Below are 15,788 nucleotides of genomic sequence, written 5' to 3' on the forward strand. Positions count from 1 at the left end.
ATGTCCTTTGTACAGATGAGACCAAAGTGAAGATGTTTGGCCTGTCGCAACATTTGGAGAAAACCAAACAGCATATCAGCAAAAACACACTGCATCAGCTGTTAAGCCTGATGGTGGAGGGTTGATGATCTGTGCTTGTTCTGCAGCCACAGGACCTGAACAACTTGCAGTCACCAAGTCAACCACGAAATCCTCTGAATGCCAGAATTTTAGAGTCAAAGGTCAGTTTGTCTGACAGTTAACGTTAAAAGTGAGTCATGCAACAGAATAATGATCTCAAGCAGAAAATCTACAAAAGATTCAAAATGTTGCAATGGCTCAAAGTTCAGACTGAAATGCCCGAAAAAATCCAACATTTTTAAGAAGCGTGCACCAAAAATCCTCCACAAACATGTAAGAGATTTATAAAAAAGTCCTGCAGACAATGATTCATGAGAATTATTGCAGCAAAAATTGATTCTACAAGCTACTGAATCATGGGGTTTATCATGGGTTTTTCACAGGACTCCACATCTGCTTTCTTATATCTGCTCGAAAAACTAGCTGTAAATCTGTAAATATGCATCATAAAAATACTGAAAAACATAACCCAAGTCTGACCTCTAATATTTCTCTACAGTAGCTTAGCTGTTGTTTTAATACTATTGTGTTTGTGCACTATTATGTACTCTTAAACATGCTGCAGGAAAAAGCATATTATGGCCTTCACAGGCATTTTACACCACTACGACTCCGTAATACTTGTTTTTTACCCCCTGACTTAAAGGCTTGTACAAAAAACAAAACAAAACCCCACAATGCCTCTGACATTCGCCAAGGTCACAGTAAAAAAATGATATGGTCTCAGACACAACACAGAAAAATGGGATTGGTGACGAGAAATTGACACAAATAGAAACCAATGGACGCAAACAGGAAAGGGATAGTGTACAGATACGTGTGCTGGCGGGTATTAATGTGTCTAAAGTCTGTTTAAAAGCAACATTATTACTGCACTGAGGCTGCTCACTTATTTATGTTGAGGTCCCATATGCTATTAACTTTAAATACAGAGCAGCTATTAGCGCATAGCCCACAGCCATCTTTTTAAAGAGTCTGTCTATCACATATAGCCATAAAAAGGTTTAGGCACACTATATTCCAATATGTCATAGTGCCTGAACATGACATATGCATTTCTGGACAGCTATCACTTGAGTTCAATCGCCCACCAAAATTATTATATTTCACAATTTTAGATTAAAAGATGTGATACTGTAGTTTTGGTTATTTAGATGTTATTTAGGCTTCTTTAAATTAGCTTTGTTACAGAAGGAACGTTTCCTTTCATTTCTTTTGAGTTCAAGATCGACAACACTGCCATTTGTACTATACGTATAAGGTTACAGCCCTATAGAATAGGCTGCTTTGTTCTGCTAAGGTAAGCTAACTGACAACTGGGTCTCATAAGATACTCTGGAGATGAGAGTGGAACAGACTTTCTCACCCTAAGAATAACATCTGTTTTCAATTTTTTGAGGGTGTTAATGCAATAGCATTGAGGCACATTATTTATTGCTCATCAGATGTATTATTCTTATTGGGTGTGCCAGTGCATCAGCATGAAGGCACACTATTATTAGTCAGATTTACTGTTGAGTATGTCAGAACACTGAAACACTGAGGCACATTAGATATTAATAAGTCAGACTTATTTTTATTATTCTCCTTCTTCAGCCTAACTTTTTTTATGCGCGTCTCTATATCAGGATGGGAATGTAACGACAAATTTTTGCAAATTTGATAATAATAATTATTATCATTATAATGGGAGAGGATACTGAAAACGCAGAAACCCAGGCCCAGTAGTTTAAGTTTATAAACAATTTTGATTTTTTTCTGGTGTTTTCCTGCCACAGTGTGATGATGCCATCCACTGTAAATAAATAACCAGAAAAAAATGCTTTCTTTCTTTCTTTTTATATAAAATATTTTTTAATGTGAAGGTGTTTTTGTCCTCTTTTATCTAGTGTTTTTCCCATTATGGTTGGACTTCTCTGGTTCTCCCACCAAAGTCCAGCCTCCTGCAACTGCCTTGCTCATTAAGAGCGATTCGATTAATAGCAAATTCTAGCTGAAAACTCGGAAGTGCAGGGTGTCTTTAATCATAACTAAACATAAGCAAACATGCACTTTCATTGAATTTCTGCATGTAGCGACATTTTTCTAGTCAGGAATTTATTTTCTTTTAATATGACACCAATGCAGAGAGTGTCTACCAGGCACTGGAAATACCCCAGGAGCTATTGATTATTTTGTACATATTTTTACATATGTAGTGTACATAAATTCTCTGAATGATGAGAGACAACGTCAAAGCGATTTTTCAAATAGTGAAGAACAAATCCAGCCGAAGTGAATGAGTGTTTGGAAGGACTTAAACCCCCTGACACTGTGTTTCTATAATGGATCAATTAACTGAGTCTGACAGATCTCAGTCTTGCTATTGATATTTCTCAATGACCAACTTCAACTACATCCCAACAACATTTTTATCAAAAATACAACATAACATTGCCAAAACACAAGGTTATGATTTACTCTTTCTATTGTGAAAATGTATTATCGGCTTTCATGTTTGTAAAATTGGTTGTGCGCAAGCAAGAAAACAACAACTGTGTGGATGTAGCGCGCCACATAATATTAAAGCAAACCAGGAAGCTATTGTTTTCAGACTCATAAGGCATGAAAGCAGTTCTCACAGATGGAAAAAGTATAAATATTCCTCAATTAAGTAGAAGTACAAATACTTGTAAAGTTAAAGTAGCAATTGAACTTAAAAAGTGAAAAAGTAAAAGCTCTGAAATGTACTTGAAGTATAAAAGAAGGCGCACTGACATTTCATACTATGAAGCATCATAATAGCTACAGATCCATGGATTGCACTAGTGTGTTGCTAAAAAAACCCCAAAAACCTAAAAAGTTCAGCAGTGCCCGCACCAAGACTGAAGCTATTGTCAATGGTGTGATACTGCTACATTCAGTGGAAGTCACTCTTGAAGCTCTTAATGAAATCCAGTACGGTGGCATTTCTCCGACTTAAGTAACCATGGAACAGGGAAAATATTCCCAATCATACTTTGACTGGAAGAATGGTGGCGTGCAAACAAAATTAACTGAGGTTAGAAACGCCAAATGAGACAGCAGAAACCATTGCACAATACCTCCCTGGTACCTCACTATAATTTTTCTTATACAGATGAGACATTATTTCTGTAACATTATTTAATTCCAGAGGTTTTTAAGTTATTTTTTTTGCATTTGTTGACTTGTAAAAGCCTATATGACATTTTCTATTTCACCATTCATTAATCGCACAAAGAAGGCATCTTTTAAATATGTTAAAATTTTCTTTAAACAAACAGTATTATTAAAATTCTTCATGACTGGGCCAAATGTCCTCTTTTTTGGAAATCAAAATATGGTCACCCTACACTACTGACACACCTGAATCAACAAGACATAAGTTATTGATATTACATGAGCTATCAAGGATGATTACGGTCAATGAATCTAATCAACATTCTCATCTTAAATTGAATTTGATGTCTGATACCTGCGATATAACCTAACATTGACCATGAACACTAGCTGCTCCAGTCCAATATGGTACATTACTATAAACCTCACCACAGTTAGCAGCTAGCTTCAAGTTTCCAGTCTATAAAATGTCACTGAGCACTCCTTATCTTTAAAAATATTCTCTCTTCTTCCTCTCCTGCCCTGTCATTGTTACACATTTTTCTGTCTCTGCGTAAAGTTGTTTCACATTCTGTCTTTCCTGGGAAATACAGCCTCTGTACCGTTAGCTAACACACACCCTGTGTGACTAGCCAAACAGACACACAGAAAGCTAGCTTAGCTTTGTGTAAATACTAGAAAGGGGAAAGAGCCACTCTGGCTCTGTAGAACATACCAGCCATTGATTATATCTTTGAGAAAAATCCCTTTTTTGTGCATATATTAGATACATGAAGTCAAATAAGAAGGAAAACCAGGGTATTCTTTCAATTCCATCTGCTAAATAAGGCTAACTGGCTGCTTCCACTATATATATATATATATATATATATATATATATATATTTTCCTCTATTTACATGAGAGTGAAAATCAATCTTATTAAGCTAATATTAAACTGAACCCTTTTTTAACCTGTTCTGTGGATATGGATGAAAAAAGGAATCAGTGTTTTTAAAAAATTGTACCACTTTTATTTTGTTTTATTGCACATCCTAAAGAAAGACCGCATCTGTAAAATCAGCCACATAGTGCTCTCACAAACAGTTTTCATTTTGGAGCTTAGATGCCAAATCTGCAACCCTATACATCATTTGGGCTCCATCATAGCTTTCCTGGACATGATGGTTGATGTACCTACCTCCACTGGCATATTCCATGACTAGGTAAAGGGTCTTATCCGTCTCAATCACCTCGAAAAGCTGCACTGTAGCCCAAAACAGAACCAGATCAACATCAAAACACAAAACAAAAGCTGTTAATGTTATAAAAAATGCACAGGTATCTGTCTGGCTCTCTTAATATGGAGGAAAGTCATTAGTGCAATGGGAGGTATTGATACATGTGAGATGTCACTCTGCACTTCAGTCAGTGACTGCTTAAGAGCTCAAACCTTTTTACTACTGGCTGCGCCCACACCTTGTGACAAAGTATGGTAATGTGTACATTAACTTACCTATGTTTGGGTGATTTAAGCCTTTCATTATCCGTACCTCCCGAAAAAGCTGGAAGAAGAAACAAAATTTACATTTCATGATAAATAAAACCTCAGTGGAATTAGGTGCTCAGGAGAACTGGTTTCAACTATGGAACCAGTCTCTATACAGTGGTGGAGAGGGCATTTCTGCATTCACTTTGTAGAGATCCATGTCAGTTAAACTAGAGTTTCCCAGAAGTTTTATGATCCCAGAGAACCATGAAAATGTCAAGCAATTATAAGTAGGCTGAGCTTCTCATTTGAAGCATGTTGCTGTTAATTCCCACATGTGACACTGAATACTAAAATAGTTGAAATGTCAGTAGAAACTGAGCACAGTTAAACACTTCATGTAAACTATTTTCTCCATTTCATTTAATTCACTTTTAAATTAAAATAACAAATCTGTCATTTTCTAATTGCACAATTTAGAACTTTTTAAAGATAAATTCCAGTTAGGGGCTCACATTTGTCCATTGCATGTTGCTCTTTGTATATACATATACATATCATGCTCATTTCCAGCCATACACTTTATTCTTGGACATCTCTAAAGTAGCTCATCATGATTCACATTAACAAATTTTTTTTTTAAATCTAATACTGTATGTTATGAAGGTGAGGCTCTCCCTAAAGTGTGCAATATTAGCTGCATACATCTTAATGACCCCTACCTAAAACCACGATTTCGTTTCACATGCAGATTTAGTAAGTCTGTCGAAGGGCAGCATCCAGTGCTTGCGAGCACTTGCCTTGACAATTCGCCAGTTTAAAGGTTCCAGAAAATTTAAAGTAACATCATTGTCAGGAGAGCCCGAGACAAACCTTTCTCAACAAACGGGGAGCAAGTGAAGCAACTACAAATGAGATAGCAAGATACTGTAGAACTGTTGACTGACATATTACCTGGTAGTGAATACATTGATGGGTTATCTAGGTAATCACAAACAGGCAGGAGTTAGCTTTAAAGCAACAGGCAATGAGTGTGAGCGTTAGAAATGTGTTTACTGAGAACTCAGCATCTATGCAACCAGAAACCCTTTATAAAACAGAGGTGCTGCCCAGCTGGTCAGTGGCATGAAAAAAATTGCCTCACTTTTCAAAATTGGAAATTATAGCCCTTTTGTACAGTACATGTACAGTCTGTGATGTAAATAACGGTGTGCCCTATAATGCCCACAACGCTTTTATAACAAAGAATTTATAACTTATCTTGTAATGCATCTCTTCTGACATGAACAGAGTACACATATAGTCATTCGTCTTTATAGTACAGTAATGTGCAATTCATTTTACCACAAAAAACCAAAGAGGAGCAGACAAATGTATAACAATCCTGATAATAAAATGATTTTCATTTTAAGAGCAAGCAAAGCCCACACAGCAGTGTGATGAATGGAGCCAAATTCAGACCAACATCTACTCTGACCCCCCCTCCTGTCTGTGATACTGTGAGGCACATATTTGTACACTTCAGTCAGGGGCTTTAAAATTGATGCCAGCTCTCCCAGTTCCATGAACATACAGTAACAGTACCACTGTCATAACAAAAGGCAGTTGGTGGCAACTCTCTTCCATGATGTCAACTACAAAAAAAAGGAAGAAGAAAAAAACGATGGTGCGATAAGCAATTCTATTCTTTTTTTTCTCACTCCCCTTTCCCACATCTCCCTCCATCCCCTCCTCCTCCTCCTCCTTCTCCATTCAATTCCTTCAGCAGTGCCCCAATATCACTGTTGCCATAGCAACCTAGGTATTAAGACCAAGCTCCTTCCCAGCTTCTCCAGCTGTGCTAGAGGGAATCTTGGGATGCGTAGCGCTTAAGTGTCTTATCATCCAGGCCATCCCATTAATTCCTTGCTCATCACAACGAGGCTGAGAAGAGTCAGATCCATCAAAACAATAAACAAACCCCCAACACTGCAAAGAAACAGCAGGTCTATGTCAGGATGCATGTGAACAGTGGTTATAAGCTTCCTGGCCGTAGCTAGGACAGAGCAGAAACGCGCTGAAATAGAAATTTCTGCTTGGATGTGATGTGTCTTTAACACACACTTCATTTCAGACAGGACTGTCGTATAAAGAGAAGACAATTACTTCCATCTGCAGCAATTTATATTTGGCGGCAAGGCTCTGTTCTGTGGCCTCTCCACCAATTCTATGCACATGTATGGAAGGCAGGGAGAGCAATAAGACCCCATAGCATTGTAAAGTAGACGATGGATGGCACTGATGAAGTCAGAAATAGCCAGAACAAGAGGAACTGGAATGGTGGTGAGCTGCAAAGTGGCACGCACCTGTAGCAAGTGCGGACAGGTTGAAGCAGCTCGAATATCTAAACGAGATTGACCAGTTACATACATACAAAGGTGTCAATGATGTGGGATGTCACTGTTAGCTTTTGTATTCTGCCTGAATTAACATGCTTAAGTTCGGACTTTGTTATCTTTCAACTAATCTCTACAAAACCATCCACATTGTGTTAATATGGCCTCTTTTGTGTGTTTAAATCTAAGGACTTTCACTAGCCCACAGGTATGTGAAAAACTATAACCAGTGGCCAGGTGTTGAGTTTTCTCCCTAATTGGTGAAAATTCCTTCACCTCTCTCGTCTCCCACAATCCAATCCAAAAAAAGGTGCACCCAGGAAGATGGCATGACATGGAAGTTAGGATTACAGCTCCTGAACCGGATGCCATGAAATAAGCACCAGAAATATGATTTTAAGAATGAGGATTGCAGGAAGTCAGTGATCAAAATCTTCCAGGACATTTTTGCAATGGTGTTACCCTCCACATTAATGTAAACAAGGGGTCCTATCCTATAGAAGTAGTGTCTTGTTGACTGCATCAAGCCAGACATGCAGATGTCTTCAGTCAAATGAAATCACACACATACTACACACAAATAAAACTGGATTATTTCGCCCCTGATTTGATTTTCCCTGGTCTGTTCACGTCTTGTGCACAGGCAGAGGAGCTTGTGCATGTTGTGATGTTGAGACTTTGGCATTATGTGGATATTATAGGATGCAGCACATGTCACATGCATTTTCTGAGCTTCTATAGACATTTTATTTTTCTACATCACACAGCTACATGAGGCGCACATTTTGAGACACAACAGCTTTTAATTAATAAAATAATGAAATCTTCAATCCATGTCTCCAGCTCCAAGTGTCTATAAACCCAGCTCCTGCTCCATCTATACCAGACATCCATGTATAACAAGCCATACAAGTATCTACAGTTCAGACTCACATCTCAACATTCTGCCCAGCAGGAACAAGAAACCAGACTGTGCCATGCACCCGACAGACACCAAGGACAGCTGATTTTGTTCCAGTCCACCTCTGAACTGCTACAAAATCTTCTGTTTTCTTTGTTATGCATAGAAACAAGCTTTTCATGGCAATCTAAGAAGGTATAGGTTGCATGACTGTGGTTTATGAAATAACTCAGTCCCTCTCAGGCCGGTGATTAGCCCGGAGAGAGACAAGAGTTGATCTCTGGAACAGAGGTCTCCTCTCACTCCCATCCAGTCCCTAGCACCTGTCAAACAGCATCACATCCCATGAGCCCGCTCTCTATCAGATGCTGTCTCATTCCTGTCCCTTGTGAGAGGGTGGAAGCAGCTGAGGACAAACCTGACCAGCCTCTAAACCCCCAACAGAATCCACCTCACTTGAATGCTTTGTTTCTGCTTATGAGGACAAATAACATCAAACCAGTGTGCGTTTCTATTTTGTACCTGAGCACATAACACATATATTCCCTCGTCTCATTAGTATCAAAAGGAAAAACTCACCTTTTGTAGGCTGGTTGGGTTCAACTGAGTTTTGTCAATGATTTTTATTGCAACCTGGAAGAGACATCAAGGAATTTTTGATGAGTGAAAAAAAGATAGCACCACTCTTATATGATGCTGTGAAGCCTTTCCTACTGATATAACTGACTCATATCTAAGAATTCTTTTCTCAGCACTCAAGAAATGCAGAAAAATCTCATTTTGAGAGGCATATTTAAATCGTCTTCTACAGCAAGTAAACATGGACTGAGGCCACTCGGAACATTTACTTCCACAAGCTGTTGTCACGCGAATTTGAGCGGATTTAATCCCTACTGACTAGAACTGGTGCTGCTAAGTAGATGATGAAAGTTCTTTCCGAGCTTTGTTAAATACATAATTAATCATAAAGTGTCATAAAGAAAACATGTACTACAAATTATAAAAACATGTATTAAAAGTTATTATTCTCTGTCTCTCTTCCACAGCATGTCTTTATCCTGTCTTCCTTCTCTCACCCCAACCGGTCGCAGCAGATGGCCCCGCCCCTCCCTGAGTATGGTTCTGCCGGAGGTTTCTTCCTGTTAAAAGGGAGTTTTTCCTTCCCACTGTCGCCAAAGTGCTTGCTCATAGGAGGTCATATGATTGTTGGGTTTTTCTCTGTATGTATTATTTTAGGGTCTACCTTACAATATAAAGCGCCTTGAGGCGACTGTTGTTGCTGTATAAATAAAATGGAACTGAATTGAAAAACTTGTTAACTCTTATCTTATTAGACGTAATGCAATTATTTAGTCGTGTGTTTAGATTAGGTTGTTTTTACCCACAGTTTGAAATAATTTCACTTCATAGTTTCCCAGTTTCCCTTAAAAGGACCTCGTATGTGTTTCCTTATTTCCTGTCATACATGTAGTATTGCAGTGGTGCATGCTCATGTTAAACATGGCTATAGTTTAATATAATGAGTCCACTGTATCCACAACTAACGCCTTGTGAGCACATTAGCCCCTCCTCTCTGTTTGTGAGTGGCAGCCGATGAGAAGAAAGGTGGCTTAAACTGAAGGACTTCGCTGAGGCACATGCAGTATATATGGACTATTTTGAACTTTGAGTCATCCAAAGAAATTCTACTTGAGTCCAAGAATAAAATATGGAGCTTGAAGCTCAGCATTAAAGATACAGAAGATAAGTCAATCTATTTGTGTTAAAATAGCTGGCTCAAAGAAAAGTACACAAATACATTTTAGAGAAGGACTAATTAGGAGGCAAGGAAAATTTACTTTTTAGAAAATATAATTAAAAGGAGGGCTCTCATGAAGACATACTACTGGATTCTTAAGATAATATTAAGGACACCAGCACATCGGCCAAGTGTTAGCTTTCATTTTTTACAGTTATATCCATCACTCACTCCCACCTTTGATGTCTGTTTCTCTTGTAACTCACCTCCCTGCCCGTCAAAATGTGGCGGGCCAGCTTGACCTTGGCAAAGTTTCCTTTGCCGATGGTCTTGAGCAGGCGGTAGTTGCCTATGTGCGGCTGTTCGTCAGAGCAAGAGGCAATCGAGTTCCTGCACCGGGCACCCAGAGAGCGGCTGGACTGGCTGGTGGCCTTATCTGAGCGGCTGGCCCCCAGTGACACATGCTGGAGGAAAATGAAGGGGAAGAGGTTAGGTCACTGTGCCAACAGCAATATCACACAGAGCAGCAGCAGCAGGCTGGAAAAGGACTTAAAGGATGATCTACAACCTCAAACGACTGATGGGCCTCCAGAAGTAAAATAGCATGCATTAGTTAGTGCCTGCAGCCTCTTCAAGCTACTCATAAACTCTGTCTCCAAACAATAAGACACCTCTCTCTTTTAGTAGCTAAAGTGTTTGTCACATTGATCGCTGCACAGTGTAACACATACTGTGTAAGTGACAAAAAACACATTGGTGACAACACTTACAATAACCAACCCAGCTTTGTATATCAAATACTGCTAAGCTCATAATGACAAGTTGGTGCCATATCCCATAATCATTCCAACAGATGTTTGACCCGTAATGACAAAGAGCAACAACCTGGAGCTGATCTGCATGTGACTACATGTCCCTCGTTCCTGGGCTAACAGCTGTATTCCAACACAACATACTGTTTCCATTTTGGGCTCAGCATCATCTTCTTCAGATGTCTGCTACTTCACTGCTGAGAGATGTCTTCATCCATTTTGACAGGGGATACAGGTAACGCTGTTGCTAGAATATGTGGTGGCCCTGAAGCTTTCACAACCCTGTAAACAGTTGATCCTGGACCCCAACACTTTAGAGCATTGCTGTGCAGTTCTGATAGTCTCAAGCTTGAGTCACAGATAATTTTCAAGCGGAAAACGACAACATGCAATCACACAAGCAAAGCCTGATGCAGCACAGTATGAAACAGCTACTTGTCATGTGACAAACAAAGGGAAGATATTAAAGAGGGAAACATAAGAACAGGTGGTAGTGAGTGGGGCAATAAAGAGGTATCACCTTTCAATGTTTGTAAGAGGAAGAAGTAAAAAAACAACAACACAAAAACAAAAAAATAGGGAGCAGATGCCGACACAGTGGTCCCTGGCCAGCCCTGGGCCCTGAGGCATCACACTTCCATTCCCCCCCAGCATGTCATCTTGCTCTTAGTTTCACACGCAAACACAACCACTCATAGCCTTAACCCCCACCTTCCGTTATTCCTTCTCTTGCTTCCAGTCATGTTCCTATGCCCCACCTTGGTGCCAGTCGGGATCCAAACTCCACAATCAAACATCTCCAACCAATACCACGGGCAGCACAAACATGCATGCGTGGCGAGCAAGCGAGTGCATTAATCCCCCTGCGCTGTTCGTTGCACATCAAGCCAAGCCTCACCTGTGACTGCCAATATGGCAAGACACCGCTTCATCCGCTCCATCCACTCATCTGTCATCATCGTATAATCGAGATGCAACAGTAACAGCTCCAGATCACTTCTAATAGATGAATCTCCATTCACAATCAATCATACACCTCGTAAAGTCACACACTCCTGCACATTCACTTCCACACACACACATCCACACATCTATTGGCTTACCCATCCTTCTGTGCTGAAAGCTCTGCTAACAAACAGATGGGGTTGGGGTGGGGGGAGGGGGTGCAAAAGTGTTGAGGGCAATGAAATGACATAATGCAACATAAATCAGTCATGCGCCCATTTAGATATTAGATGGATGGATTCCACATATGCAGAACCTGTTCGGTGTCAGCTTGCTTCTTTTCTGCAGGCCGTTTCTGTTTTCCACAGCATACAATGTATGGCGCTGTCTGACACCCACTGGCTCTGGGGTTGATCGCTTTGTAGGCTGCGCAGCAATGGACTGCACATCATTTTACGCAGTAATCCCCTGGCTTCAGCCGAACAGTCCAGATATTCTCTCTACGTTTATTTTGGCCTCTTGTGCTGCTCTCGTCCCACCCATCCAATTTCTAGGGAACACACACACACACACACACACACACACACACACACACACACACACACACACACAGCAGCAGCAGCAGCAGCAGCAGCAAGGAGTATAATGTGACATCACTATCTCTCCAAGCCTTATAATAAGAGGTGACGGCTGGTCTTCAGGCTTTCTGCGCATATCCGCTGAGCGTTATCGTATGCGGATGGACTCATTCCGGGCTGTTTGCCTGCCATCAGCTCTTTCCCTGCACAGACACCCAAGGTTAGCCTTTTTTTTTTCAAAGAGCCTGCTCTGTTTAAATATCCGTCCAATATCAGGACAGCAGAGCCTCAAACGGGAAAAACATCACCATCTACGACCCCCCTCCCCTCAACCACCCGCACAATGAATAAAACCACAAACTGCCCAAAGCCACACATATGCAGATATCTTTTTTTCTTCTTTTTTTAAGGGATGCACGATCTATCGTCTGCAGGCACACAAACACAGGCTGCAGACTGGAATTGCACTTACATGGTCTCCACTACTCCTGTCGTTTCCAGACGGTAATGCAGATCGAGAAGACATGTTGTTTTCTTTCTCCTTTTTTTCCCTGAGTAAGAATCACGGTGTGCGCGCGCGGATGAGATTTACAGGCTCCACAGACGGAATAACATCCGCAGATATGACCCACCGTCCCAAATCAATCTGCCTCTTCTCCAACCGGCCGAGCCACGGTCGAGAGGAGACCTCTGCCTATCATGGCAGCAATGGGTATGTGGAAGGGGGGTGTCCTCAAACAAGCTGCATGTTCCACCATGCACTGTCAAGAAAGGGAAAAAATGAGCGGTGCAGCAGATGCCGTGTAACGCAAATCCCGAGCACTGAAGAAGTGCTAAAATGCGGTGATGTTTGGACGGAACCCAGCGTCTCTGTGGCGACTCTCCACCCCCTGCCTCATCCTCATTTCGCCATACAAAACAAACACAGCTCCCTCTGGATGTGTGTCATCTCCCTCTGTCATAATACCGACCGACAGAGCCCGTCCTTAACCCCACAACGCCAATGCAAGCCGCAGCACGAAAACGCGGCTTTACGGTGCAGCGGAGGGAAAAGGCCGAAATGTTCGGAAATCGGTATTCCAGGTCGGTGAGATGCGCACCACCGTAAAGTCAGGAAGAAGACACAGGGACGAGACTTCCGGTCGGTTTGGGGGACTGACAATATGAAAGTTATGTTTGATGTTCGAGACAAAACGACTCAAATATCTATTATCTGATCTATCAGGTGATCACTTTCAGCCTTTGTGTATGAGGGTAAGAACCAGGGCCCCTCCCTCCGGGGGCTTTAATCTGAATGCACACTAAACCTATATTGTGGTCAGTTGTTACGCTCCATTAAATACCTTTGTGTTGTGTCTTTATGTAAAGGAACACACAAAACAGCATCAACATAAGGAACATATGCTATAATGCAGTAATGCTCTCATATTGTGTATCGTTTCCAAACAATTATCTCCTCCTAATGTTAATGATGGTGAGATTAAAATAACAATGATGACGATAAAAGAGGTTGCTTGGGTCAGGCGGAGGCCGATGATTCCCTAAAACATGTTGTTACATATTTACATTTTTCTTTTTGCTTTCTTCTGGCACCTGGATGTTGTTTTTACTCAGAGTTTCAATGAGTGGTTAATTCATTTTAAACCTTTTTTATTTTCACGTGTGTATCTTAATCGGTCTCCATAAAGAGCATTAATGTAGCTACAAATTAACCAATAATAAAGCAGGCCGTAGAAGTATCACCCTCTCGTTGTGCTAACTGGGGGTCAGACCGAAGCGCTCCACACATCGACCAACTTCACCATTTTATTTTGGAAACTCAATTTCCTAACTTCCTGCCTGAGCTGTCTAACCGTATTGCGTTTGATGCGACTTAGATGCGCCACATCAAAGATGCTGACAGGTCCAGCACAACACAACCCACTACCGGTTATACCAGCGTAGTTTTGTGCGTAAATGAGCATAAACTATCCAAAGATGGCCGAAGTGCAAGGCTTCTCCATCCAAAACAGTGATTCATAAAGCGGTTCTCTGCCTTTATAAGACCTGGTGTCTGGCTGGGGCCTGCACAGGGAGAGAGATAGTGTTTGCTGTGGGAGCTGAGGCTCTTCTCTCTGTTAGAGCGAATGCCTTAAAAGGCAGAGGCATCACAGAGTTAAAACGTGAATCCCTTTGTGTATAATGTAATGAAATCCCCTGAAACTTAACATAATGGGTGGAAAACTGTTTTGAAATTGTAACCAGGCAAATGTTGTCCCCCCCCAATAAACCTCTACACAACACTCCTAAAATTACACATTCTAAACATTTTAGGGATCCAGAAATAAAAGTGCCAAGCTACTTCATATCCACTCATCAACTCTGGAATAATGATACTTTATTCTTCACATTGTCAGTGAGGTGCTTCCTGGTTCCCTCTAGGCTACTGGCTTCATATGAGCACGTGTGTATATGTGAGTGTCTGCACACACACACATATACATGCTTTGCATTCTGTCTGATGGCCAGCAGGAGGTGACATTTATGGTTGCAGAACATGTCTGACTATATAGAAGTCTGTGATTAAATGGCCCTCAGCTCCCTTCATCTATCACCTCAGTCAAAGCTTTTCTGACTAGTTTTTTGGTCTCAGTTGCTGGTTTCAGTTCTTACTGAATACAGTATGATGTTTATTTTGTAAATTATTGCCTCCATTAATTTCCAGAAGGATGATAAAGAAGAATACATTTTGCCTGCTGTGTGAACAGAGTGCCTCAGTTTAACACTTGCTCACGACACACTGTTTCAAAACATATGGAATATAACGACGATGCTCCACTCAAGGCTTTAAAAAAAGAAGTTCACAAAGCAGCAATGTTTAATGTCTATTCTATGGTCCACACTGGGTTTGTGGAACACACCAACACACAGTCATGACACTACGACCTGTGCAGAGGTACTGTGACTGATGCCTTATCTATCTGTCTGTCTTGTCTTGCACTTAGTAAAAGATGCACATGTGCATGTCTACAGCTCCCTAAAACTAGGAATTAAGAAGCTATGGCTAGTTAGCCTGATTGTCTCTTTTGCTGTGCTTTAATGGCATTCTGTTATTTGCTTAGGTAGAGATGCCTTTTCTGTACTCACCAAAGAACTCTATAATAAATAACTTTTGCATCCGTTGTCATTCAAACGATCTCCTTGTCGTTACTCAAATTCCAGCTTTATTTAAGTGTGAGGCAAAATCAGGTTTTCTGAAACACAAGGCTTTTCCCTCTATTTCCTCCACCTCAGATGCTTTATTACACATCTGTCAAGTTGTTTTTTGTGTGGCTCATGCCTGATGGCTTATCTTATGTTTCTAAGAATGAAGGCCCCTGTTAAAGGTGCCATCCAGACTTTAATTAAATTGTGCTTGCCCTATTTTTGTTAAGCATATAGCCATTCCTGAGAAACCAATTTATGTCGTTTCCACTGACCCTCCTACAACTACACTGCGATCTTCCTAATAGTAGGCTACTTTCACAAGATGACTTCTTACACACTCTCCCCAGACTTCCAACAGAGACAGTAATCTGTCATCCATCATGTTTTCATAGCCCTCCTGTCTGCTGTCTTCTAGGAGAACTGTCCTCCAGTTCATACTTCCATCACAGCGCTCAGGTTTGTAAAATGTAAATGAGTACAAAGTATATATTTTCTCAGTGATAATATGTGAAGTTGCTACAACAAAACCAGATTCCAGCATCACCA

At 40.7% G+C, this 15,788-nt stretch overlaps 1 protein-coding gene across 3 annotated transcripts in view; it reads right to left on the reverse strand.

Moving 5' to 3' along the window:
* mark4a (MAP/microtubule affinity-regulating kinase 4a) overlaps positions 1-13,155 on the reverse strand; it is a 33,783-nt gene extending 20,628 nt beyond the window's left edge. For 2 of the 3 annotated variants that reach the window (XM_085288247.1, XM_085288248.1), the window contains exons 1-5: positions 12,529-13,155; positions 9,988-10,185; positions 8,563-8,616; positions 4,735-4,783; positions 4,420-4,485 (exon numbers count right to left, since the gene is read on the reverse strand). In XM_085288247.1, the coding sequence (XP_085144373.1) occupies positions 4,420-4,485; positions 4,735-4,783; positions 8,563-8,616; positions 9,988-10,185; positions 12,529-12,582 (421 nt within the window). In that variant the 5' untranslated portion in view covers positions 12,583-13,155. Of the gene's footprint in view, positions 1-4,419; positions 4,486-4,734; positions 4,784-8,562; positions 8,617-9,987; positions 10,186-11,636; positions 11,778-12,528 lie in introns of those variants that run through there. The other variant, XM_085288249.1, reaches the window with a different exon arrangement.
* Between the last annotated feature and the right edge of the window lie 2,633 nt (positions 13,156-15,788).

This window comes from Mchenga conophoros, linkage group LG10 (assembly GCF_057382185.1).
Source record: "Mchenga conophoros isolate Kocher_MC1m ecotype Shallow Benthic linkage group LG10, M_conophoros_male_GT1.1, whole genome shotgun sequence".
Lineage (NCBI taxonomy): Eukaryota > Metazoa > Chordata > Actinopteri > Cichliformes > Cichlidae > Mchenga > Mchenga conophoros.